At 44.8% G+C, this 27,473-nt stretch overlaps 1 protein-coding gene across 1 annotated transcript in view; it reads right to left on the bottom strand.

Moving 5' to 3' along the window:
- Positions 1 to 27,473, bottom strand: part of DPF3 (double PHD fingers 3) — a 278,418-nt gene that overhangs the window by 125,390 nt on the left and 125,555 nt on the right. The window contains exons 2-3 of the mRNA XM_066631631.1: positions 25,644 to 25,804; positions 8,663 to 8,770 (exon numbers count right to left, since the gene is read on the bottom strand). Of these exons, the coding sequence (XP_066487728.1) occupies positions 8,663 to 8,770; positions 25,644 to 25,804 (269 nt within the window). The remainder of the gene's footprint in view (positions 1 to 8,662; positions 8,771 to 25,643; positions 25,805 to 27,473) is intronic.

Raw genomic sequence — 27,473 nt, 5'->3', positions numbered from 1 at the left:
ATGTTTCCTTATATATTACTTATGGAGGGGCTCCCAGGAGAATACCTAGTCTAACTCTCTCAAATTCTAGCATCTATGTACAGTAGTGCATCATGATAACACACAGCCAGGCACTGGTGCTCCTTACATTTACACTTGTATAAAACCAGACCACAGTGAATGTATATTTTGGATATATACATTCCTGTTTATGTGTGACCATAGATATTTTCTGATATAATACCTGAGTTTATTATTACAAAACCGACCTACGGAGAGGCGACATGTGGCCTTCAGGAAGCACACAGCCGTGTGACATGTTTGTGTTTTCACAAGAACCCTAAAAATCTCAATTTTCTTTTCTTTTCTTTTGAGGGGAGGGGGAATCTTTACTCTTATAATAAAGAGTCAATAATTCTCAAACTCCAAGGAAGTTCGAGCCCCACAGGAAGTCCTTGCGGGGGAGGGAGGGAGGCAGCAACGTAATCGCCAGGATTGTGTTGCTATGAAGGGGTGCAGGGGCTTGGCCGAACTTACCAGAGCCTCCTGCAGTCTCCTGGGGGTGCAGGGAGCCCTGCGCGACTATCCACAGAGCTCCCCAAAGCTTAAAAAGTAAAAGTGGAGCGATTGCGCTCCACCTCCACAAAACCAGAAGTGGAGCGCAATCGCTCCACTTTAACTTTTTAAGCTTTGGGGGACCCTGCGGAGGGTCACGCAGGGCCCCCTGCACCCCTGGGAGGCTGCTGCAGGGACTGGTAAGAGAATGCCAGTCCCTGCAGCCTCCCCCCTGTCCCTACCCCTTAAGGGGGCAGAGGCCAGGGCCCTCAGGCTGGGGCATTGGGATGCCCTAGTTTGAGAAGCCCTAGCTACAGTGATTTGTTTGAGAATGGGGAGAGAAAAAAATGAAAAAAAATTACACCATAATAAGAAAATGAAACCCAGTGCATTGGCTCCCACATCCAAGCCCAATGTATTAGGACCGGCCAAGATCTGTCCCCCTGATGTTTCCTATGGGCATACAATGATCTAAAGCAGGGGTGCTCACACTTTTTTGGCTTGAGAGCTACTTTGAATCCCAGCAAGGCCCGGAGATCTACCAGAGTTCTTTTTACAATGTTCACGCCATCATAACATTAACATTTATGTGTACAATGTATGTTGGTGTACCTTGAGCCCCACTGAGTATAACAGGACTTACTCCTGAGTAGACATGCCTAGGATTAGGCTGTGAGGCTGCAATCCTAGCCACACTTACCTGGGAGTAAGCCCCATTGAGTACAATGGGCCTTACTCCCAGCGTTTCCTCCCAGAGGCACCTGAAGGGGGGGATCGGCACTCCGCGATCTACTCATTTTTCCTCACGATCTACCGGTAGATCGCGATCCACCTATTGAGCACCCCGGATCTAAAGTTACAGCAAGAAAGGAAGCAGCACATTGACACATTGGGAAGCAGCACAGTCATCCAGGCAATGGGGATAATGATGCATTCCTATTCTCTTGCAAGAGAAAGGCTCCAATTCCACATAGGCACAAAGTATGGGAGCACATTTAACCAGTGGGAGGGAGAGCACATTAACACAGTTGACACCAGCTGATTCTGTCTCTCAGAGAAAAGTAGAGCAATGAGGACCAGAAAGGAGGAGGCAGAAAATGCTGCTGGACAGATGCTCTCCCCTCTTAAATTCTGAAGTGTGCGATGGTAGGGCCATCTGACATTTCAATGCTCACAATTAATATTAATCTATCAGAAATTTAACATGAATAAAAAGGAGAAAACCTTATCTCTGAATTGTATTTGGATGCCAATTTTAAAGCTATCAGGATCAGGTCTGCTACCCAGAAGATAAAATCTTATCTCATCAAAGAAACTGATAATTGTACCATCTTTCAACATGACTGAATGTTTATATGGAAGTGTTTAGTAATCCTGATAGTAAGAACTAACTTAAAAGGAAATTGTCACTTTAAGTGTCTTTTACAAATACATTAGGATGAAGTCCCATGGGAATTGCATGCCTCTAATTAACTCAATTGGGTTTGAGAAGATCTTTGCTGTTATAAAGAGAACACGAAGTTGACATGCCTTGGAAAGGTGGAGTTTTGCCTTTGGATGCCTGATGACGTCTACAATGATAGTCGGACGAAACACTGTTTTTTAATTTATCAAACAACATTAGTTGTTTTTGAATTTTATGACCGGTATAGCCAGAGATTTTAACTATGAGAGAAATTTATAGAGTTCTAAATATAATTCTTCTCATCTGAAAGCAATATTTTCAGAATAAGAAAAGATACCTACCTATACACACACATAATTTTAGCAGTGTGTCTGCTGTGGAAGCATACTCACTACACTTTGAACAGACATATAACCTCCTGCAGATTCATGACTACATGTAGGTTTCAGGGGGCCTTCAGCAAGTGTCCTATATGGATCCACACCTACTTTGATAGGCTCCAAGAGAGTGGCTACAACATCACCATGTCACAGGGCCAGCACTGAAAACCTCAGCAGCTGCACAAGAATGCTGACATCTGACTTGAGCATCTTGCCCCAATTGAGTCTTGCCCAGAATGATCTCAGAGGAAACCTGTTCTTCTGGTTTGCTGCAAAAACCAGGATTTGCAGCGTGCTGACTGACTAATATCTTTATATTATTCTTTATATTAATCATGAACACACTTCCTCCCTTCTCAGAGCAAGATTGTGCATAGCGCTGATTAGCCAGTCCTTATATAGGTTTTGGATTTTGATTACAACTTCACAAACTACTGTTTGTTAGATTGTGAACAAAAGTCAAAGCCTGCCAAGCCCATGCACTCCCTTTCCTCCCTCCTCTTTCCTTCTAATTTCAAGCACCCAGGACAACCTGGTTTGTCATCTAAACCTGAGTGTTATGGTTTAACCAAGGTTTAGAGGCAGGATATGAAACTGGGATTAGATTTCAATTTCATATTCTGGTGTACATATTCTGGCTGTGGGGGGGGGGCGCTGAGTGAGGGGGCCCCACCGCCTGGTGCCTTTCTGCTGTTGCTGCTGCTCCTCTGCCGCTGTGGGGGGAATGGCATTGGTTGAGGCGCTCCGCCTCTCCCAGCAGCCAAGCCTCTGGCAGGGCACAGCGCTGCTGGGGCCTGCGGCTCACTCCTCTGCCTGGCTGCCGAGGCCGGAACTCCTCCCACTGGGGGAAGGGAGAGCCCAAGATGGTGCCCTCCACGTGGCCACGCCCTGTCTGCTAGCTGACTTGCCAGGAGCAGTGCCACCGGTATGGGTTCCCTGAGGTCTCCATGCGGGGGGGAGGCTTGAATCCACCCACACTGCCTCTGCCTGCTGCTCCTCAGGTCAAAGGAGCCTGAGTTGGGAGCGCAGTGCTATGTCCCAGTCAGTGGGTGGGCTCCGGCTGCCACTCTGGCTGGAACTTGAAAGGAAGGCAAGGGGGGATCTACCCCCCCACCCCGCCCAGAGGAAAAACAACAAAAAACCCTGAGGTCGTGCGAGAGCGGACAGAGGTCCGTCCTAACTCCTGGAAGGGAGGACTGGAACTGGGAGCTGGAAGGGACGCCCCCCCCCAATGTGGGAGGAGTATCCATTCATTGAGGATCCGATCCTGCCTCCCAGGAGGAGGGGCATCCCAGCTGTAGTAATGCCAGCCCTTCCTTCCCAGAGAAGCATAGTTTAAACACGCCACAATGTTTGTAACACAGTTCTGTGCCAGAAATGGAGGGGAGAGGGAGAAATGAGTGCACAGGTTTGGTTGGCCTCAGGTTGCATTCATGCCCTGACAAACCACAGCCAAGGCAGCCCAAGGACAGTATTTTTTTTTTCCATGAAGCAGACTTTCTAAAGCTAAAAAGAAATACTTTGTTTAAACTTTAAAAAAATAATCAAACCAGATAAACATGCAAAGAACTTGAACAACAACAACAACAAGCTAGAGAACTAGAAGAGGCCCTCTATACAGAGTGAGAACATGTTTTGTTTGAGAAGCAAAGGCTGACAGTGAGAGCAAAACAGCTCATTGTGTAGCAGAAAAATGCACACACATCCTCGTTTCCTTATGCATCCAAAGTGAGTTAAGTTGTTGATAGTTGAAGGTAGAGTGAAGCTGGTTCACATCTAGAATTCAGTGAGAACTAAGCAAAAAGAGGGATCTCTCTGAATGGGAAAAGAAGACCTCAGAGCAACTGCCATTACCTTGTACAACTTGTGCCTTGACATGAAGAGCACACAGATTGCCACATGGCCATCTCTGAAAGGATCAAAAATATTCAAGAAAAAACAAAGGGCATGTGCAGGAGTAAATAAACTATGTTTTACATCACCATGCATATGCACAACATAAATCCCAAGTCAATGTCTGAGGTCATATGATACAATTATCTTGCTGAATCTAAACAGATCTAGTTATGATCAGTTGCTGGATAGATGACCATGTGGGAACCCCAGATATGATGCCCTGAATTCCATGATGGAAGAGAGATGAAAATAAATTATGCCATGGGGGGGGGGGTGAAATTTGACATTGCAGATGTTTATTGACAGCAACTGTTACCCTGCACATGACCAATCTCGTCTGATCTTGGAAGCTAAGCAGGGTCAGGCCTGGTTACTACTTGGATGGGAGACCGCCTAGGAATACTGGGTGCTGTAGGCTTATACCATAGTCTTTCGAGACTGAAGGTTGCCAACCAGATGTGCATTGAAATATTGCACAACGAGGTTTGTGGGATTTGCTCTAGCATGTCCCTAAGGTCAAGGCCTAACCACCAGACCTGCGCTGTTCCATCAAGGAGAAAGGGTAGTGTACCCTTTGGAGACAGACAGGCTGTTAACAGGACCATTTCAGCTGCCTGTTATCTTTTTGATTGTATGCTTTTGTTCTTCAAGTCCCACCACTTTAAACTGGAGACAGGAGAATAAAGGCATTCTCCAAACTAGGCGGGATGTTAAATGCATCATTGTCTGACTTGGAGCTTATTTTAACTTTAAAATAGGACCTGTGTGTAGCCCTGACCCAGTTTGGGACCAAGTGCTTAGGTAGGAAGCATTAAACCCTTATTTCCATGATTTTTTTCCCCTACCAAAAAACCTCCTGAAATTGCTGTGGGCACCCAAATGTGCCCCTGCAGAAAATATGCACCAAGTATCCATATATGAGTAAATATGCAACAGGACTAGACTAGGTTGCACATGGGCTAAGGAGTGAATAGAAAAGCTGACATTAGTGAGATGAAGAAAAAGAGATTATTATTAATTATTAATGTTAGGGCAAAGGGGAAAGCACATTTTGTGTAGTTTGGGGGGACAAATGTTTGGGGGGGGGTATTCTCTCACCTCACATATACATGCACTATATACATTTCTTCATTTTTTCCACTTAGAATTCCTAATTACCTCATAATAGCAAAATATGACTACAGTGGATACATTATAACTACTTCATGTTGATACTGTGGAGAAACAAAGTTAGCACATTGTTTCTGACAATTTGGTTCTGTTGCGTTTTCCTACAGAAAAGTAACATGACTCCAGATCATGTGACCTTCCAGCATTTGATAACTCCACCCTTGCGGGATACCACAGTCAAAGGCCATTCCAAAACAGCTACTTAGCATTTGATCACAGGAGATAAGATCATAAGAGTCCATAATTATGTTAAAATGAATGCATATAGACAGACACACAAATTGAATGGTGCAGTGCTCGACAACAAAAACGACAGTCCATTTCAGATAACTTTGCCATGTTTATGCTGTATGGTCAGAGAGGAAGCTATGTTAAAACATATTAACGTGAAAATGTTTCATTACTTTTATGCAGCTGAGACATGATCAAGTGTTTGATGACAAGGTGGGACAAGCATCATGCAGTGAAAATATGCTACTAATATTCTTACTATTGATGCTGCTATAGTTAGCTTTATTGTACATCCCAGTTATTACCTTGTTAGACAGACAGTAGTTTGGCTTTAATTACACAGGCCAACACACATTTTGCTTCCTTAAACGTTACACCAATTCCTGGGTATATTTGGGGTGCCGATTCCAAAAATGGCATCCGTTTTGCCCTACCGCGTCTAGTTTTGGAGATATAGTATAGTCTCTTTAGTGAATGGTTCAAGCAGCCTCCTCATGAGGAAGCTGCTTGAACCATTCACTAAAGAGGCTATACTATATCTCCAAAATTAGATGTGATAGGGCAAAATGGATGCTATTTTTGGAATCGGCACCTCAAATTCATATCAAACCACCATAAAGTTTGGGGAAAACTTTTCTGACCCTCAATTTTGTAGGCCTATGTTATTGACCATCTGCCCAGGTCTGTGACTAAGCCAAATGAAATTCCCAGATCCAAATATTTCCCATTTCACAATGGTTCAAACAGATAAAATTCTATTTTTTGTGGCTGACTTATCTCCTTGGTGGATAGAACTGAATCCCCTAATCTTAAACTAAAACAAACAAAAACCACCATTTGTCAAGTAGCTTGCAATAGGGATTGTTGTGAGTTCCAAAGAGGTTGCCACTTTATGGCCCTTAACCAGAGCATCGTGTATAAATATGGATGCCATAGGGCACCCTGGTTAGGTATTCACACATAATGGACAACAGCAAGCTCCCTTTCTCTGATAAACATTCAGTGCCAGAAACAGCATCATGTAGCACAATCTTACAGTGCAATCCTACACATGTCTACTCAAAAGTAAATCCCAGTGTGCCAGCCTGACATGAATGCTCTTGATTCTATGCCGATCCTTGGATCGCCGTAGAATCGAGTATCCCCATTGTGGGGCTACTTGCCTAACCCCAGGAAAGGGGACAAAAGTTCCCTTCTCCTGAGCCGCCAGCGCTGCCTAGGTTTCACACAGTGGCAGCCATTTTCGGCACCACTGCAGCCCTGGGCACTGGGCAGCTCAGGATTGGGATGCCCAACTTTAATGTGATTTACTCCACAGTATTTCCAGAGGGGCATCCATATGGGTCTGTTGCAGCAGAAACAATAAAAAGTCATGTACAGGCATAACCTAATTATCCACCGATTTTTCACCAGCAATTTTATCTCAATGTGATAAGAAGGGCCCTTTAAATTAAAGGAAAAAAAGGGCGCAATCCTAACCACTTATGTCAGTGCTTTCCAGCACTAAGGGCAATGCAGCTCTAAGGTAAGGGAACAAACATTCCCTTACTTTGAGGAGGCCTCCGTGAGTGACACCCAACTGCAGGATGCAGCACACGTCCCATTGGCACCGCTATGCCAGTGCTGGAAAGTACTGACATAAGGGGTTAGGATTGCACCCGAAGTCATTTAACAATAGCCTCATTAATGCAAGAAAGGACAGCCACAATCCATCCATCAGTCTCTCTCCAGGCACTTAAAACAGCTTCACTACAAGGCAAATGCCTTTCCCCTGAGCACAAGACCCCTGCCTTCCCCCTGAGCACATGAAAGAAAGATAATCACTTTGCATTCTTTCCTAGCACTGTGCTATGGGTGAAGGGAGGGGTCGCTGGCTCTGAGTGAAGCCTTTCTAAGTACCTGGAGAGAGACTGATTGATGGATTGTCTGCCTAATGACTCTGTCTTACATCACAAAGGTAAGCAAGGCTGTTTTCAAATTGCCTGGCAAAGGGACATTGTTCTTTAAATGGATTTGCTTTAATGCAATTTTTGCCATCCATGTGAGTTCTGGGAACAGAACCCTTGCGAATAGTGAGATTCAACCTTTACCTTCTTAAACATTAATCAATTTATTTCAGTCCATGGAAGTTTAAACTGGTTAGTCTTTAAGATGCTACAAGATTCAATTTTGTTTCTATTCCTCAGTAAGTGTTCCTTAATTGCTCACAGCAGTGGCGAAAGCACTGCACAAACTCTTTTTCTTACTCTTTGTAGTAATAGGAGAGAATAGAAAATTGCACATGCAGGAAGAAAAAGGAACATATCTCTTAAAAACACATCTCAAACACATTTCATCTGCAATAGGGATCTAAACTCATTCAGCTGCTATGTCTTCCCTTCTCCAACGAACTGCACAAGTTCTGTGAAAACTACAATTCCCAGGATCCTTGTGGATATCAAGATAGCCAAACTATTGTAAACCAGTTTATGTTTGTAATGTACCCCGCCCCCAACTAAAGAATATGGGGGGCACTGTGTTACATGGCCACATCTCTCAGGATATTATAAATGTGTGTTACATTACGTGGAAAGCCACCTCACAAAAACAGCTTCCCACAACAGCATACTTCTAGTAGACAACTCTGGTGCTGTTGTAACTGATGAACTGGGGCCTGGCAAAGATTTATTAGGGAATACAAAGTGTAGTATCTTCTAACTAAGACTCAGGAGATGTGTTGCCCTCTCAAATTCCTGGCCTTTTATAAAGTGAGGGGGAAAAAATCACTGGGGCCCAGCAGAAATACTGCGATTCCCCACAGTATCAATTACAGCTTCCCCTGAATCTGGATCAGAGGCATTTTTTATATCTTATATTTTATGAGCAAGTCAAAAACATGACACAATGGATTTTAGAAAAATCCTCCAATTTAGAAAAGAAGATAGGCAAAGACAGAGCAAAGAGGCCAAAACCTCTAAGGTCATTCTGCATGACCAATTCTCCCTGACCTGTGTACCATGCCAGCAGCATAGACTCAGAAAATGAGAGAAGGGAGGAGGGCACTTACCAGGTTTAATGTCTAGTAGCTTCAGTCTGGAGTCTTCCGGAGGATGCAAACGTCTCTTTTTGCGCCAGCAACGAGCAGGATATGTATAGAGCTGACCTGGGGCTAGTCCTGAGGGTTAAAAGCAATAAGACAAAACAAATAAAACACATTCATTTTGTGCTTGTCAATTTATCATTAGGCTCACTATAATTTTGAGTTGCTGGTTTTTGTTTTCTTTTAGAATTATATGCAAGCACATCTTGTCCTTGTATTATTCTGAGTGTTTCTTGGAAATTATTATTATTATTATTTTATTAATTTATACCCCGCCTTTTTGCCCAGCGGGCACACAAGGCGGCTTACAAACAATTTAAAAGTACAACATGAAAAACAATCATTAAAAACAATTTACAATAATTAAAAAATCTAAAAACAAACAAACCCCGTGGATTTTCATATAAAAAACAAGAAGCAAGAACGCCAGCCAGCCAGCCTGTCAACAATTAAAAGCTTTTTGAAATAAAAAGGTCTTCAGTCCACGCCGAAACATTAGCAACGAGGCAGCAGTTCTCAGTTCTAAGGGGAGGGTATTCCACAGTTCGGGGGCCACCACCAAGAAGGCCCTTTTCCTGGCTGCCGCCCCTGTCACATCTCTTAGTGGCTGTACAGTCAAAAGGGCCCCCCCAGATGATCTAAGAGCACGGGCAGGATTGTAGGGAAGGAGGCGGTCCCTCAAATACCCTGGACCCAAGGCGTAAAGGGCTTTAAAAGTCAAAACTAGCACCTTGAATTGGGCCCAGAACAGAACCGGCAGCCAGTGTAGCCGCCGGAGCAACGGCTCGACAGAGTCAAACCGACATGCCCTAGCAACCACACGAGCAGCCGCGTTCTGTACTAGTTGTAATTTCCAGACCGTCTTCAAAGGCAGCCCCACGTAGAGCGCATTGCAATAATCTAATCTAGATGTCACTACGGCATGGGTTACTGTGGCCAGGTCCGCGCAGCTCAGGTACGGTCACAGCTGGCGGATCAGCCGAAGCTGAACAAAGGCTCCCCTGGCCACCGCCGCCACCTGGGACTCCAGAAGCAGCTGTGGATCCAGGAGAACCCCCAAGCTGCGGACCTGCTCCTTCAGAGGGAGTGCAACCCCATTCAGAGCAGGACGATAGTCCAGCACCCGAGCTGTGGATTTCCGAACCAAGAGCACCTCTGTCTTATCCGGATTTAATTTCAGCTTGTTCGCCCACATCCAGCCCCTAACCGCCTCCAGACAGCGATCCAGGACCCCAACCGCCTCCTCAGAATCAGGGGGAAAGGAGAGATAAAGCTGGGTGTCATCAGCATACTGATGGCAACCCACTCCAAACCCCCGGATGACCTCTCCCAGCGGCTTCATGTAGATGTTAAAAAGCATGGGGGATAAGATGGAACCCTGCGGCACCCCAAACCTAAGAGGTCGGGGTGCCAAACAGGCATCCCCCAGCACCACCTTCTGGGATCTGTCAGCCAGGAAGGAGCAGAACCACTTCAAAACAGTGCCTCCAAGCCCCAACCCGGCCAGCCTATTAGAACCTTCCAGAAGTCTTAGAATTCTTTCTAGACCACAGCTGTATGTGATAGCACTGGATACAGCAGGTGTGCAGGAGAATGACCCAGCACCAAGCACCATGCAGACGCAATAGGAACAGTAATGACACTGATAATTATACTGATCTAAGGCACAAATTGCACCACTCAACTACACAACAGTGTGCATCCAGACTTCAGCTTAACCCAAAGAGCAGTCCCCAGGACATAAACTGTGAATCAGTCCACATCTGATGCAAAACCAGCATTGTTTAAAACTAGTACAATATAAGGAACCCAGGACTGATACAGTCTTCTTGAACATAGACACAGGTATAAAATCTTCCCAGTGTATGATTTCCATCATGGAAAAAATCTGTGGGGGAGACTGTAACATGAGAAGTGGCACTGAAGACTGCTTGCAACTGCTGTTGGGTGATAGGATATGTTCAGTGTGGTTGGCAGTGGCAAAAAGCTTGCTCCTTTAGGTACGTACTTCGATGCCTAAGTACCTAAGGAGTGTGTGTGTGTGTGTGTGTGTGTGTGTGTGTGTGTGTGTGTGTGTGTGTGTGTGTAAAAGATATTTCAGCAAAACTCTTGTATGCAATCTGAAGAGGAAGACATTTACAGCCCAATCCTGAGCAGGCATGCTGCCCCGGCAGCCACCATTGCAAAAGTGCCATAAGGCATATTGCATCGGTGGAGAGGATGTTGTGCTGGCACTGAGGCACAGCAAAGAGGCTTTTGCCAGCAAAGAGGCTTTTTGGGGCAGAGGGACAGTGGGGGAAGGCAGGGAGGGCATAGGGTGGGCAGGCTAGAGGGAGGATCAGGCCTGAGAGGGAGCGGAGAAGGTTGCAGACTCTGCTGCCAAATCCTATAGCCCCTTCTGGCCCATGGAGTCCTACGCAGGCCTCTTTGGTTCTGCACCAGCAAAATAGCTAGCACAGCTCTGAAGAGACCCATTGGGGCTGCCAGGGCTCAATACAGGATAAGGGAACAATTGCTCCTTTACCCAGAGGAGACTCCAGCAGCTGCCCAAGCCCCATAGGATGCAGCAGCAGCCATCTTGGTGCACCTGCATCACTGGGCACCACCAGGGCTTAGGACCAGGCTGCCCAAGAGCCCAATTAGTAATATTGATGAACACATTTCAAACAGGAAGTTTAAGAGATGTTTGCGTATTACATTTAAAAGTGAAAGAATTAATGAAGAGGCATGATAGGATTTATAAGGCAGCATAATCTAGAATTTCTGTTCTCCCTGCCTGGTAACACTAGAGCAAAGGACTAACAGCCCAATCGTGAGCTGCCTAGGGCACGAGGCTGCAGCGGTGCTGAAAATGGCTGCCGCCGCATCCTGCACACCTCAGGCAGCCGCCGGTGGCTCCTCGGGAGAAGGGGACTTTTGTCCCCTTCCCCTGGGTAAACGGAGTAGCCTCGCAACGGAGCTACTCGATTCACCACCAGCCAAAAGGTCAGCGGTGAATCAAGTGCCTCCATGTCAGGCGTGAGCCCAACAAGGTGGTTTTGGATCCAATGGAACTTTGCTCCACCAGTCCCGCCTCCCTCCCTCCCTCCCCCCGGCATGCCTTCTCTCTGCCCTCTCCCCGCCTTCCCCCTCACTGGAAGCCTTCTCCCCGCCTCCTCCCACGCCTCCACTTACCTCTCCGCTACGCGATGGTCTGCACGACTGCACGACTGCTGAGCGGTAGAGCTCAGGCGCCTGCCTGGTGCTAGAGCCCACTAACGTGCCTTACGGCACATTTGCAACAGTGCGCACCAGCGGTAAGCCGATGCGCCAAACTCAGGATTGGGGTCTAAGAGTCCAGTAGCATATTAAAGACGAACCTGTTAATTGTGACATGAGCTTCAGTAGGCAAGAGGCTGCTTCAACAAATGCGTCACAAAGACTGGAAGGGTGATGAATGCATCAGAGGGAAAACGAGGTTAACAAGGTGAGATTTAAAGATTATAGAAAAGCAAGGAAGAAGTCCCGCTAGGAGAGATCTTCATTTGCTGAAACATCTAAGCAAGAATACTAGCTTCTATCATGGAGGGGGGGGGGCTTACTTTTTATAGTCTTTATGTAAACCAGAAGATACCGTAGCAAAACTGTACCAAACTCCAATTATGAACCTTCTCACTTTCATTCTCTTCTACTCCTTGCTGCTGAAGTACTGAAATCCTAAGTTCAGAGAGAGAATACCCAGAGAGTCTGAAATGTGCTCCCACTTGTTCATTTCCATCTCTAATGTCCCATCATTCAGATTCATTCATTCACTCTGATCAGTTTGGCTTATGCAAACACAAAAAAAGCATTGCTACCACATGACTGTATATTTGGCAGTAGAGGGTGTTCAAGTGAACATGCCTCTGTGAATGTGATTGAAGCTATCACGTACTGTACAGTAAAGGATGTTGGCACTGGATGGGTTTTGTTGTTGCTGTTTCTTGCAGAGGTTGGTTCTTAGATGTCTCTGTGTTGGGTGGTCCATTCAGGGTGAAACTTACCATGAATCAAAGTGAAGCAGCTGCCTCAAGCCATAGATTATAGAGAAGACATTATTTGTCTACTATACTGTCCAGCCTCTGGGTGACACTTGCAAAATAATTGCAGCAGAGAAGTCTCATTGGGACTTTGCACTGCAGGGTCAAAAAGTCTAAGGCCAGCACTAGAACCACAACAGATGGTGAGCAGCAGTTTCAAGATAAGGGGGTTATCTGTAAGCAAGGACAGTCTTGCTAATGCCTGCTGCTTGGAAAAATTATGTGTTTTTCAGGGTTACTTTTCAGTCAGTGAAACAAAAGAAGAGCCTTACTGGATTAAATTACCACTGTTCAGCTTTCTGTTGATCACAGTGGTCAGCCAAGTGCCTCTGGAAAGCCCACAAGCAGGGCTTGAAGGCTAGAGCTGTCTGTCATGTCCCTCAGCACCAAAGCAACAGGTATTCAGAGGCAAAGGCGTAACTCACTTCCCTGGCATCCAGGACAGTGATGTCATGACTTCACAAGACACTGACAAATGCTGACACATGACTTCACAAGACACTGACAAAAGCATCCGTGTACAAATGCTTTTATGCGAATGCCCGAAGTCTACGAGCAAAGGTGGGAGAACTGGAATGTCTGGTGATAAGGGAAAACATTGACATAGTGGGCATAACGGAAACCTGGTGGAATGCGGAGAATCAGTGGGATACCGCAATACCGGGCTATAAACTCTACAGGAGGGACAGGCAGGGGCGTGTTGGAGGTGGGGTGGCCCTTTATGTTAAGGAAGGGATAGAATCCAGCAAAGTAGAGATTGAAGGTGGGTCCGACTCCACTGTAGAATCTCTGTGGGTTAAATTACCAGGCTTGTGCAGCGATGTAATACTGGGGGCGTGCTATTGTCCTCCAGACCAGAAATCGGATGGGGACCTTGAAATGAGGAAACAGATCAGGGAGGTGACAAGGAGGGACAGGGTTGTAATCATGGGGGACTTCAATTATCCTCATATTGACTGGGTCAATTTGTGTTCTGGTCACGATAAGGAAACCGGATTTCTTGATGTGCTAAATTACTGTGGCTTAGATCAGCTAGTCACGGAGCCCACCAGAGGACAGGTGACTCTGGATTTAATATTGTGCGGTACGCAGGACCTGGTTAGAGATGTAAACGTTACTGAGCCATTGGGGAACAGTGATCATGCTGCCATCCGTTTTGACATGCACGTTGGGGGAAGACTACCAGGCAAATCTCTAACAAAAACTCTTGACTTCCGACGGGCAGACTTCCCCCAAATGGGGAGACTGGTTAGAAGGAGGTTGAAAGGGAGGGTAAAAAGAGTCCAATCTCTCCAGAGTGCATGAAGGCTGCTTAAAACAACAGTAATAGAGGCCCAGCAGAGGTGTATACCACAAAGAAAGAAGGGTTCCACTAAATCCAGGAGAGTGCCTGCATGGCTAACCAGCCAAGTTAGAGAGGCTGTGAAGGGCAAGGAAGCTTCCTTCCGTAAATGGAAGTCTTGCCCTAATGAGGAGAATAAAAAGGAACATAAACTTTGGCAAAAGAAATGTAAGAAGGTGATACGGGAGGCCAAGCGAGACTATGAGGAATGCATGGCCAGCAACATTAAGGGGAATATTAAAAGCTTCTTCAAATATGTTAGAAGCAGGAAACCCGCCAGAGAAGCGGTTGGCCCTCTGGATGGTGAGGGAGGGAAAGAGGAGATAAAAGGAGACTTAGAGATGGCAGAGAAATTAAATGAGTTCTTTGCATCTGTCTTCACGGCAGAAGACCTCGGGCAGATACCGCTGCCCGAACAGCCCCTCCTGACTGAGGAGTTAAGTCAGATAGAGGTTAAAAGAAAAGATGTTTCAGACCTCATTGATAAATTAAAGATCAATAAGTGACCGGGCCCTGATGGCATCCACCCAAGAGTTATTAAGGAATTGAAGAATGAAGTTGCAGATCTCTTGACTAAGGTATGCAACTTGTCCCTCAAAACAGCCACGGTGCCAGAAGATTGGAGGATAGCAAATGTCACGCCTATTTTTAAAAAGGGAAAGAGGGGGGACCCGGGAAACTATAGGCTGGTCAGCATAACATCCATACCGGGTAAGATGGTGGAATGTCTCATCAAAGATAGGATCTCAAAACACATAGATGAACAGGCCTTGCTGAGGGAGAGTCAGCATGGCTTCTGTAAGGGTAAGTCTTGCCTCACGAACCTTATAGAATTCTTTGAAAAGGTCAACAGGCATGTGGATGCGGGAGAACCCGTGGACATTATATATCTGGACTTTCAGAAGGCGTTTGAAACAGTCCCTCACCAAAGGCTACTGAAAAAACTTCACAGTCAGGGAATTAGAGGACAGGTCCTCTCATGGATTGAGAACTGGTTGGAGGCCAGGAAGCAGAGAGTGAGTGTCAATGGGCAATTTTCACAATGGAGAGAGGTGAAAAGCAGTGTGCCCCAAGGATCTGTCCTGGGACCGGTGCTTTTCAACCTCTTCATAAATGACCTGGAGACAGGGTTGAGCAGTGAAGTGGCTAAGTTTGCAGACGACACCAAACTTTTCCGAGGGGTGAAGACCAGAAGTGATTGTGAGGAGCTCCAGAAGGATCTCTCCAGACTGGCAGAATGGGCAGGAAAATGGCAGATGCGCTTCAATGTCAGTAAGTGTAAAGTCATGCACATTGTGGCAAAAAATCAAAACTTTAGATATAGGCTGATGGGTTCTGAGCTGTCTGTGACAGATCAGGAGAGAGATCTTGGGGTGGTGGTGGACAGGTCGATGAAAGTGTTGACCCAATGTGCGGCGGCAGTGAAAAAGCCAATTCTATGCTTGGGATCATTAGGAAGGGTATTGAGAACAAAACGGCTAGTATTATAATGCCGTTGTACAAATCTATGGTAAGGCCACACCTGGAGTATTGTGTCCAGTTCTGGTCGCCGCATCTCAAAAAAGACATAGTGGAAATGGAAAAGGTGCAAAAGAGAGCGACTAAGATGATTACGGGGCTGGGGCACCTTCCTTATGAGGAAAGGCTACGGCGTTTGGGCCTCTTCAGCCTAGAAAAGAGACGCCTGAGGGGGGACATGATTGAGACATACAAAATTATGCAGGGGATGGACAGAGTGGATAGGGAGATGCTCTTTACACTCTCACATAATACCAGAACCAGGGGACATCCACTAAAATTGAGTGTTGGGCGGGTTAGGGCAGACAAAAGAAAATATTTCTTTACTCAGCGTGTGGTCGGTCTGTGGAACTCCTTGCCACAGGATGTGGTGCTGGCGTCTAGCCTAGACGCCTTTAAAAGGGGATTGGACAAGTTTCTGGAGGAAAAATCCATTACGGGGTACAAGCCATGATGTGTATGCGCAACCTCCTGATTTTAGAAATGGGTTATGTCAGAATGCCAGATGCAAGGGAGGGCACCAGGATGAGGTCTCTTGTTGTCTGGGGTGCTCCCTGGGGCATTTGGTGGGCCGCTGTGAGATACAGGAAGCTGGACTAGATGGGCCTATGGCCTGATCCAGTGGGGCTGTTCTTATGTTCTTATGAGACAGACCAGGGACAGACTGCACTTACTCCCAGTGTGGAAGGGATTGTCACTCCCGAATCGGCCTTTTCAGCCACACTAGACGCTGTTCCAGAACCACCATTCAGAGCGTGATACCATAGTCTTTCGAGACTGAAGGTTGCCAACTTCTCCTGTGGAGGTTCCCCTTTGAAGGAGAATGTACAGGGGTGTAAAGCCACCAGTGACTCTTCCAAGTGGCAGTTATGCACCTCACCTTGGCACAGTGCTTCTCAGGCTCCACCTTAGTTACACCTCTGTTCAGAATTACACTGCCTTGAATACGGAAATTACACAGATCTCCTTGTGAATTTGCCAAAAGCCATCGAAGCTAGTGGCCATCACTACATCCCAAGATGGAACCCTCTGTAAGGTAATTGTGTGAATAAGCACTGCTTTTCTGACTGTCCTTCCTGTCAATTGGTTTAATTGGATGACTCCAAGATTCGGGAAAATAACTTATTTTAGGTCATTTAAGATATGCATGCTAGTTACCACAAGGTTGGTTCTGCTGCCTTTCCTGCTATCCCTGCACCATTCAAGAGGTTAATCAAAGGAACCAATGGGGTCAATTCGTAATTTTTTACATCACACGGAGTTAAACTGCAGATCTTTTTGTCACAGGATGTGGTTGAACCAACAGCTTAGCCAGATGCAAATAAGAACTGAGAGGCTATTGAGAGGATGACACAAATTATACTGTACAATATACTAAATGGTAGGTGCTGTCAAAAAATATAGCTATGTCGGTGATATAATATCTCACGCTTCAAACTCTACGTAAACATTTGTTTTCTGGCATGACCCCACCCTTCATGGAAATAAAACTTAAAAAAAAAAATTCTAGCCTGCAGCTGCTATGCTTTTTTCCTGGAAACCTAGAGCATCCCCCACGGCTGGCTAGAAAAACAGCCCATCACAAAAATTATATGGGGGGTGGTGATCAGGGAGCAGCAAAGAAGTTAACAAGATGCTTTTTCAAGGGAGGGATAATTTCTAGATACAGGTTGCCTTTCTTTTTTCTCTTTGCAAGCTTTTGTATGGTCCTCTGCGTTCCAGAAAGAATAACTCTTACTCCAGTGCTTGCTGCAATCAAGCATATTTCTTAATTGTACAGCATAATGGTCAGCCCAATTTCATGCTGGCCTCTGCCAGTGGGACGAACACATGCACTGTCACAAACATGCCATAAGGCAGACCGCACCAGTGTGGAGACTCATCCCATCTGCAGCAAAGCCAATTGGAGCCCAGCACCCACTGGACGACGCAGGCACTCCGCAGGGCAGTAGGAGGGCAGGAGAAAGGTAGAATGGGGGAAAGTAAGGGGTGTAATGGGGAAGGAAAGGGCAGGGTAGATCAGGCCTGGGAAGGGAGCGGGGATGGTGCAGGAGGTGTATGCCATGTCCTATTCCACCCCCTGAGTCTGAAAGCCTGACATAGAGATGCTCAGACTTTTGCCTACAATTTGGCTGGTGGAGATCTGAATAACCCCATAGAGGCTGCTGGGGCTTTACCCTCCTTACTTCGAGGAGACCTCCAGCAGTCTCTGTTTCCACAGCAGAGGCTGCACCGGCCCTGCAGCACTGCAGCTCAGGAATTTGAGTAGGATTGGGCTCTAAGGTAGCAACTAAAATAAACAAGAAAGAAAAGTCTAAGGGTGAAGTCTAGCTTCAGCCCATAACAAAACTTGTAAGGTTTAACTGTTTAATGGTCAGACACAAGCTCTGTCTCACTTGAAGCTAAACACAAGAGCAAACCCCTCCACTTTGCTATACTTCCTGAATGATGGGGACATGCACCAGCTTGAGGTTGCTATACAGTTACTCAGCTAAGCACAAATTGGACTCCCAGTTTTGCTGCCAATATCCAGGAATAAATTATGCTTTTTCTTTTCAAATATTTAAAATCTTTATCCTTTACCAGAACATTAAGTAAACATACAAGTTTCTGTGGGAATATGAAATATGATTATCCCAGCTATTTCTCTGATATCTTCAGCACTGTCTAATACCTAGGCACAACCACCACATGCAGATATCATCAGTAGGGTAGCTAGAGGGGGCAAAATGGTAAGTCTTGCAGGTCTCACAATGCACCTTGTAAGGGCCGCCCCGTTTGCCATCAGAGCCATTCCAGGCAGCAAAGGCAACGCACAGGAGACACCATTTGGCCTGCATGTTGCCAGTGCTGCCAGAATGGCTCCAAAAGTGACTGGGAAGGACAGCTTACACATGACGCATTGCAGGTAAGTCTGCAATACTTACCATTTTACCACCAGCTCTAGCTACACTACTGGATTCAGTTCCCCAATGAATAAGTTTCCACTGTATTGACAAACTTTACACAAACCATTCCATCCCTGTGAAGTAAATGGTCAATGACTGTATCACGCAGAATCAAACCCTTGTTTGAAAATGCAGGAGCCGCTCCAACACACCACAATCTTGTCATGTTCCTTTTTCCATCATGTATGATGAGGCTGAGAATATGAGATAGCATGAATATTTTTCAAGATCACCGCATCCAAGATGAATGCAATACTAAATGCATAACCTGAGATGGAAATTACTCTAGCATGTTGGATACTACTAGTAATTCACAACTAATGCAATAATCATGGTTGATCAATGCCATAGAGTTGCATCATACATGGCTAAGATATGCAAACTACAACTATTTACAAACACCAAAATAAATATAATTTTCCAGAGCATGATTATGAAAATGTGTGTGCATGCGTGTATTCCATCTCCATTCCTTGTTTCAGAAAATAATTCAGCCAAAACAAAGGAGGACAAAAATCAAATTTCGCTTTCATTCTGAAATATCCAGACTTTCTAGCAACCAGGGGTGGAATACACACTTCCTCCTCTCAAACTGAACAAATGATGAGGCGATTCACAAAAGCGCTACAAAATGCAGACCCACTGGAGTCAACCATATTAAGCTAGTGCAAGTGATACATATTTGAATTAATTTATTTTTGTCTATTTTAAAAATCAGTACCCCACCTTTCTCCCTCTAAGGGACTCAAGGCAGTTTATAGAAACAAGTAAAAGCAATCAATGCAACACCAATTAAAAACAAAAAGCAGCAAGGCAACACAGCAAAGCATTTAACCAAATAATCAATGTGACTAACAAAAATTAGAAGAATGCCAGAATGCATTTCTACCCTTTAATGTCAGGAAATGTCTTCGGTCTATATCCTGAGATGAATCTCCACCAACCATATCTCCTGATTAGTCTGCATGGACTTAAAAAAAAAGTATACTGATTTTTCGTGCGTCGTGTAATGCTGCCCACGCTCCAACAAGCTTCTGGGCTGCCAAACTTTCACATTTTTTTTAACGCAAAAGCCTATCTCCAGAGCGTGTTTTTGTCAGTGAGAGCACGATGCAACTCAGCCCAAAGCAGGCCAAAGACCGCTAAGTGAGGCAGTGTTCGGCCTGCTCCGAGTCAAGTCATGTCATGTTTTCTCTGACAAAAACATTTTTTTTCACATAAAAATATGCTAAAGCTTGACAACCCAGAAATTTTGGTGGTGACATGATGACATCATGTCTCAGCCAAAACTTTCAGGTTGCTAAGCTTCACGCTGAAGATGGGTCATGGGTCAAAAAGATTGAGAACCACTGCTTTAATGAAATCAGCAGTATTCTTTCAGCACTTGCTACTTACCAATACAGCACAGAAGAGGCTGGAAAATGTGGAAATGTTCCAGTCCTTTTCAGGGCAAATTGTGAGTTCAGGGTATCTTGCACTGGCATCCTGTGATCCCTTTGAAAAGTTTTGGGTTGTTCCTTTTAATACCTTATTATGTCCAAATGACAATCGGCAAACTTTCTGTCTGTACAAGCTTACTTCATTGGGGATTCTTTTGTTACCTTTAATTTAGGAAAGGACATTGAATGACTGTGAGCAAGAGGCCACTATAAGCAGTTTTTAGAGGGGAAGTTTACATTCTAGACAAAGTGGAAAACAACAGCTGACTCACCACTATGAACTTTCTCACTTGATTAGCTCAAAGTGACATATGAAGCGGAATGATATGTGTGAAATGCAAAGCTCCCCTTCCACCTGCCCTCTCTGTTCCCAGGTTGCAAAATCAAATATTCAGAAATGCCTGTCGCTGCAGACTTGTGGTGTCAGTTCTGGCAAGCGCTATGATATAACTGAAATCTGAAATATGGGACACATATTGTGTGCTATGTGGATGTCACTCTAGAACAAGGGGATGTTTCTTTTAAAAAGACAGTGTGTCCTCCAAATAAAGGACATTTGGCAATCTCTTCAGTTCTGAAAATGCCATTTACATCCTTTGCACTACAGAGAGTTACATTCTTCTGCAACATTATCCATCAACATAGAATTAGGTCATGCAGACTAAGAGTGACATCTTTCTAATGTTGGGAAGGTAAGTGTTCCCTGGTCAGAATGGCAGCAGCAATGGGTAGCTTAAAAAGGTTGATCTAGAGAAGGAGAATAAAGGCACAATAAAACTCAGGCATACTAAAGCAGGGAGCAAAACACTTGGCAACCCACTTGGCACAAGTAGTAATAATTCCAGTTAATTTGAACAGATGAAGGGTGCAATACAGAGGAGTGGAACAGGCTTTTTGTTTTGTTTCTCCAGTTGGGTACCCATGCACACACTTACTGAGAAGTGTAGGGGGATGGGGAGAAACCACAGTCACCCACCCTCCTTCCTACCAGGCATAGCACTTTTGAATACAAAAAAGCTGATTGTGCAGATAACCCCTAGCAGCTAGAGTAGAAAGAGGCACAACAGGGATGGAAAATGCCCTACATAAAGATCCTCGTTTCCTTTCCTAATTGACGAGGCTGTGTGCTAACAAGAAGTGCTGCTACAGTCTCAGTCACCTGAGAGGGATACTTCATATTGCCCAAGCAATCTTCAAAAACAAAACTTCACTAACTTTTGCACAGTGGCATAGCTAGAGGGGGTGCAAAGCACTAAGTTTGGCAGGAAGCCTCACCACAGCGTGCAAGCGGCCCCTCCCCCTCCCTTTCTGAGCCATTCTGGCTGGGAGAGCAAAACAGAGGCATATACCAGCAGGAAAAGAAAGGACATTTTTATCCTAGGCACTGCAATACAATTTTCCAGGAGAAGGATGTTGCTCTTTTTCTACAAGTAAAATGTAGATGTAAACAGCAAGGCAAGAAAGACAGCTATTTCTGACCACTCTGAGAATGTAACCCATTCTGTCTACACTGGCCTGGACAAGGCATATCTGTGATACATGTACAGTTTTTGCCTTCTTTTGTTCTCCTGAGTGGCCTTGCATTTCAGAGCCTTATAGGGCAACCGCAGAAGGTTCTAACCATTTGATTATAAAGGAAATAGCAGGACCCACAATGAGTTATGTTGTTTATCTCATTAGTGGAGAAGAGGCATAACTCAAAGTTAGAGTGAAAGGGTGGGGGGAAGAAGGCAAAGAGAGGAAAGGAGTTCTGTGCAGTATTGTGTGAAATTAACCCTGAACTGTACCATGAGATATAATCTTTATTCAGAGAACTGTGTGAAGGCAAGTTAATGCAACAAAGAAGCAATTCTCTTCAATTCTAAACACTTGAGACTACGTGGAAGTTGTGTCTGGCTTGTTCTGACTGTTAGACAGGGCTAATGTATAAACTGCATAAAAACTAGGTTAGCACCCTTATCCTTGACACACTCACTTTCTATGGTTAATGCCTGGGGACTACTTACTGTGCAATCCTAAGCTTTGCTCTTGCTGCCGGGAATGGCTCGAAAGGCAAGGGGGAGAGGCAGCTTGCAGGCATGTTGAGGTGCCCTTCAAAACTTAGTGGTGCCTCCCGTAGCTATGCAACTGGTTGGCAGAGTTTAGGATGGAACTGACATCAGACTGGCATATGTGCAATTCCGGCATAGCAGCTGGATAGGATTGGGTTTTTAATCATGCCATATCCCCAACAAAATGAACTGGTATATTTCAAAAATCACATGGGTTGTTTTTGTTTTTTTTAATCAGCCCTTATACTGTAACTATAAAGAACTGCTACAGATGCTTTGCAGAAGAAACAGAAGATAACGAAACAAATGGGACTTAAAGGGCTTATGCACACATTATTAACTGCAGGGCTCAGGTGTCCACATGCGATGGATGCAGTTTCTTCAGGATACATACACAGGAGGCTTCAACTAGATGCATCCACTGCACCTTTGTTTAGTGGGATCAATTGTGGAGCCAATGTGGACTGTGCTGCTCACACAGCTTGTTTTCCATTATTGCTGCAGGGTCATTTCGAAGAAGATGAAGTATCTACCCTTTGCAGAGACCCTTCTTTTCTCTGTGCGCCAAAGCACTGGCATGCAGATTGTTTGCCCAGAACAGTAGGGTGAATACAGCAGAGGATGCAATAATACTTAAAAGTCTCCACTTTGGCAAGTGATTCGGGTAGGAGAAGCTGCTGTAAGGAGATACAAGAGAAAATATCTCTCTACCACTAATTACTCTTCACAGTAGTCCTAGGAGGACAGGAAATTCACTTATGCCCTTTGTACAGCCATGGATCAGGATGAATGGTGGCTGCAGTCCAGTGACAGCTGAGCATACAACATATATATCAGGGCTGTAGCCTATGTTTCTTCAGGAAAGAGGACAAGTGAGACTTACACAGTGAAAGTCAGGCAGAAGTTGTCTTGGCTCCATTCCAACATTTTGAACACTATACACAAGTTTCTCTGCTAAACACAATGATGAGTATGAGACTGTTGTGTATCATGTGCAGTATACACTTCTCCCAGAATAAGCCAGGAGATCATAATTGTATAACCCACACATACTGAGTTGAAACTGATAAAAATAGACAAGCCTAACCTACAAGCAGAAACAGCCCACCGGGGGAGAGGGAATAGATGTACAAAAGGATAACAATTAGCAAATGTTGCCAGCACAGTCTCTCCAAAAGGGAAGTGATCAAATGAAACAAACACAAAGGTAGCATAATAAACACCCCGTGATACTGTTATTCATAATGGGTGTACTTGCCCTAAAACAAGCACCTATAATCTGTTTCCTCATATGTCTCCCCACAGCACCCATACAGGGGGCCAGCTGTTCTTCACTACATGGCCTGCATTGCTGGGAAATGTCAAACCGCCTCTTCGCCCACAACCTAAGTGGCTACATTTCAGTGGTGGGCGGGTAAAGGAATTGTTCCGTCTCTCTTAATTCACAGAAAGAGTGAAACAACTGATTTGGGACCATAGCGACCATGAGAAACAAGTGGAAAGCTCATTGTGTATTTCTTTACATCAAGAACAAACCCAAATACCCAAAGCAAGTTAGATACCTTTTCTACTCCATGTGTAAGGAGAGAGAGAGATGGTAATCAGCACTGTATTTTTAAACACTTAATTACATGGTCTGAATTGCCAGCATCCGAAGCTAGGATACTTTAATGTGACTAAATTGAGCCTAGCAGCAGTTGACTGACTGGGTAGGAGAAGGATGGGGGTGATGGCCTCATCAACCAAATACCATATTGTCACACCATGCTTGTCAAGCAAGCTATAAAATATACATAACATGAAACTAGCAATGTGAAAAATTAATTTCTGTCCCATTTTTTAACATTCCTCTCAGAGCTCAAACTACAGTCAGTTCTTGTTATCCGCTAGGGTTAGGTTCTAGGAAAATCTAATGGATACCGAATCATTGGGCCTATGGGGAAAACGGGGTTAGGTTTCAGGGAACCCTCTTTTTCGTACACTCTATGAATTTTATGAACCTGAATCATATCATGAAGTCTATGGGGCAGTGTGATAATGAGAGCCCAACAACATTTCATGCTTATCCTCCTTGCTGCTGTCCCTCAACTAGTTGAAGGTTGCTGGCTCAACAATGAGGCCTTGCAATTCAGCAGCAGAGAGGGGTTTGCTTCATTCTTCTTCTCCACTGGTCTCTTTGTTCCTTCCCTGGGTTTGCCCCACCCCAGAGCACCCCTCAGGTTGCCTTCCAGAGATTTCTCATCCTTGCCAGGGTTGTGAAGGTTCAGCTAGAGTCCCCAAGATTGTGCACAAGATGGTAGGGCAAGTCTGGAAGCAGACAAAAATGTGCCTGATGATTCTCCATGGGCTAGTCTCCTGTTCCTGCCATAAACTGTTTACTGTCTCTTCCTCTCCCTCCTGCAAGGCACCAACTGCTTTATGCTCACGGGGGGGGGGGGGGACTGTCTCTCTTCCTCCAGCAACCTCTCAGTTCTGCCTGCCTACCTGCTCATAGCTGCACTGAGCCCCTCCCACCTCAGTGACCAGCATAATATTCACAGATAACAAGAACAGAGTCACAGATAACAAGAGATAGGTGGCAATTCTGTCCCTCACAGATAAGCGAATTCCCAGATAGCAAATTCTCATATAAAGAGAACTGACTGTACATGTTATGGATTGTACTGTGATTCTTTCTGTGTTCTGTGATGGGATGATACTTTAAAAAAATAAATTAAAAGTAGCATGAGTGAGCTGCAACTCTGAGTGGAGAGAGGACCCAGACAGAAAACCTGCTTAACCCTTTTCCTGCTGCTCTTATTTATGTTCAAAGTCATGACACATCTCCCAAGTTGCTTTTACATCAGCAAGGGTGGTGAAAAATGAGGTGCCTGCATTTTATTCATATATTACCCTCTGCAGCTGGGAGAAGAGGGCAAATTTGAACTGAGAAAGGACTGGCAAGGAATGTGTTAAACAGCATCTCTCTGCCACCTTCTTCCTATTTGTATGCAACCTACTCAGGCTGTTTTGCAGTTTAAAAAATGTAGGAAAGAATCACAGACTGTTGTATAATGTATTGTTTGAACCTTATATTACTGTAGCAAGCTCATTGGCTTTTATGGTATGCATGTATAAGAGAAGTAAGAAAAAAAGGTACTTCCAGCCTCTTTCTCAAGCAGGTACCAGTAATGTCACTTTAAAACTGCAACCACATCACTAATGTATGTTTCCTTCTGAGAAATAAGGTTCTTTAATCTCAAGTGTATCAATAAGAATGTAAGAGTGCCTTTCCCTCTCAACTCTATTTAAGAACACTTCTCGTTCTCTTGTGTACTGACTCTTCATTGAACTTCTGCAATGGAGATCAATAAAAATAAAGTTGAGATGATGCCGCATTAGAAAAAAGAAACATGTCAAGTAATCATCTCCATTGATAGAGAGTGAGGAGTTAGAGGAATAAGTGGAGCCACTCTTTGAAGGTTCCCAACGGGAATCCCTTTCAGGTCAGCCATTTTAGGCAGGTTCTCTTGAATGTGGCCGCTCAAAAATTGAAAGTTCCTGGTAAGTGAACTCCATGAGGCACTTCACACAATTTATAAGCAATTTATACCTGGTCCCCGATGCCTCTTTTCCATCCAAATGTAACAGTTATTCTGAGCTACACCAGTCTGGGAGTCCAGGAAAGGAAGACGAACGCTGCGTTCAGCACATAGCCGGGAATTGTAGCTGCGGCAATGCTCTATGGCTTCTTTGTAGAACTGGTCCCCAAGTCTATAAGGAGAGAGAAAAAGCAGAGCATAAAGGAACAGTTTTCCAGTTTCCCCAGGACGGAGACACAACAAAGAGGGGATGGGTCATGTAATACAGTCCCCCCATATCTGCAGGGAATCGATTCCAGCTGCCACAGCAGATACTAGAAGCCATGGATAGCAGTGAAGCCCACAAGAAACGGTTCACAAATCCCTTCCCATCATGGAAATGATTTATCTGGACTCTGATTGCAGCCCTCCTGTCGCTGTCTCTTATGTCTGCTTTTCTGTGCTGTCTGCAAATGCTAACAGGAAGCACTAACAGGACGTGAGTTGGAGTGCTAAAAACAATGCAACACTAAACAAGAAGCACTAAGCATGAAGGGGGTTCAAGGGCTGAAAACAATGCGACACTAAGCATCACATTATTTTCAACCCTCCAACCCACTTCCTGTTAGGGCTTACTGTTAGCATTTGCAGACAGCACAGAAACAGTAGACAGCGACAGAAGGGCTGAAATCAGAGACCAAAGAAGTCATTTGCATGAGGGGGGGGGAAATCTGTGAATCATGGGTAAGTGAAACCATAGATATGGGACCCGTGGATGTGGGGGGGGGGTTCCTGTAACGAAGTTAGACAAAGATCAGGGACAATATTTGTGTTGATTTAATAAAGAATTACAGCCAGGGTGCTGCAGCTCTTTACATTATTTTTAGTACCAAAAAATAAACCATGAATAACATTTGCCATGGTAGGCCAAGTAGGGCCTCCAAATGGCACCCAGCCAATTTACATCACTCTGATACCTCTGTAAGCAACAGCAAAAGCCTATGTGCTAAGCATGCAGGATACAAATGTAAAAATACATTAAAAACCAGACGTCGGCAGTAAAGAAACTGGTCGGTGGTTCAATATTCAGTGAAATTCATCTCCCACCTTCACCCTCTTTCCTCATTGCCCTTTTAGCATTACCAGGGTCACGGATGCTGCAGCCACAACACTTCTTATAAATGTTCCCTTCTGTATAACTCTTAAAGGAACAGCAACCTTGTCAGATTGTCTAGATCAGTGGTTCTCAAACTTTTAGCACCAGGACCCACTTTTTAGAATGAGAATCTGTCAGAACCCCCCAGAAGTGATGCCATGACTGGAAGTGAGGTCTGGTCTGGGCAGGAGGTCTGGTCTAGAGGGTAGAGCCTCGGTCTGCCTGAAGATAACATCCACAAGGTTGCCAGTTCAAGGCCACCGGCACCGTGCGACCTTGGAGCAGAGCAATTCCATCTGCTCTGAGCTTGGGAGGATGGAGGCCAGAATGTGAAGCCAGATCGGAATGAAACACCTTGAATGTAGTAGTTCTTGAAAGAAAGAACCTTCTTTGAAATTGTAAAAATCCCTGTTTAAATAGGGATTTAGATAAAGCCTGCCTATGTAAACTGCCTTGAATAAAGTCTTGAATAAAGACCAAGAAAGGCGGTATATAAATACCTGTTATTATTATTATGTTATTAAGTGACACCATCAAGCAGGAAAATTTTTTACAATCCTAGGCTGCAGTCCTACCACACTTACCCAGAAGTAAGTCCCATTGATTATTATTGTTAAAAGCAGGACCTCTGAGAGGGATTTTATCAGGGGGTACAAAGTTTCTTTTGAGTTCCTTCCCAAAGGGGGAGGGCCAAAGAGCAGGGGAG

This window comes from Tiliqua scincoides, chromosome 1 (assembly GCF_035046505.1).
Source record: "Tiliqua scincoides isolate rTilSci1 chromosome 1, rTilSci1.hap2, whole genome shotgun sequence".
Classification (NCBI taxonomy): Eukaryota; Metazoa; Chordata; class Lepidosauria; order Squamata; family Scincidae; genus Tiliqua; species Tiliqua scincoides.
The sequence above is the reverse complement of the archived record's forward strand: the minus strand, read 5'-3'. Positions and strand labels throughout refer to the sequence as shown.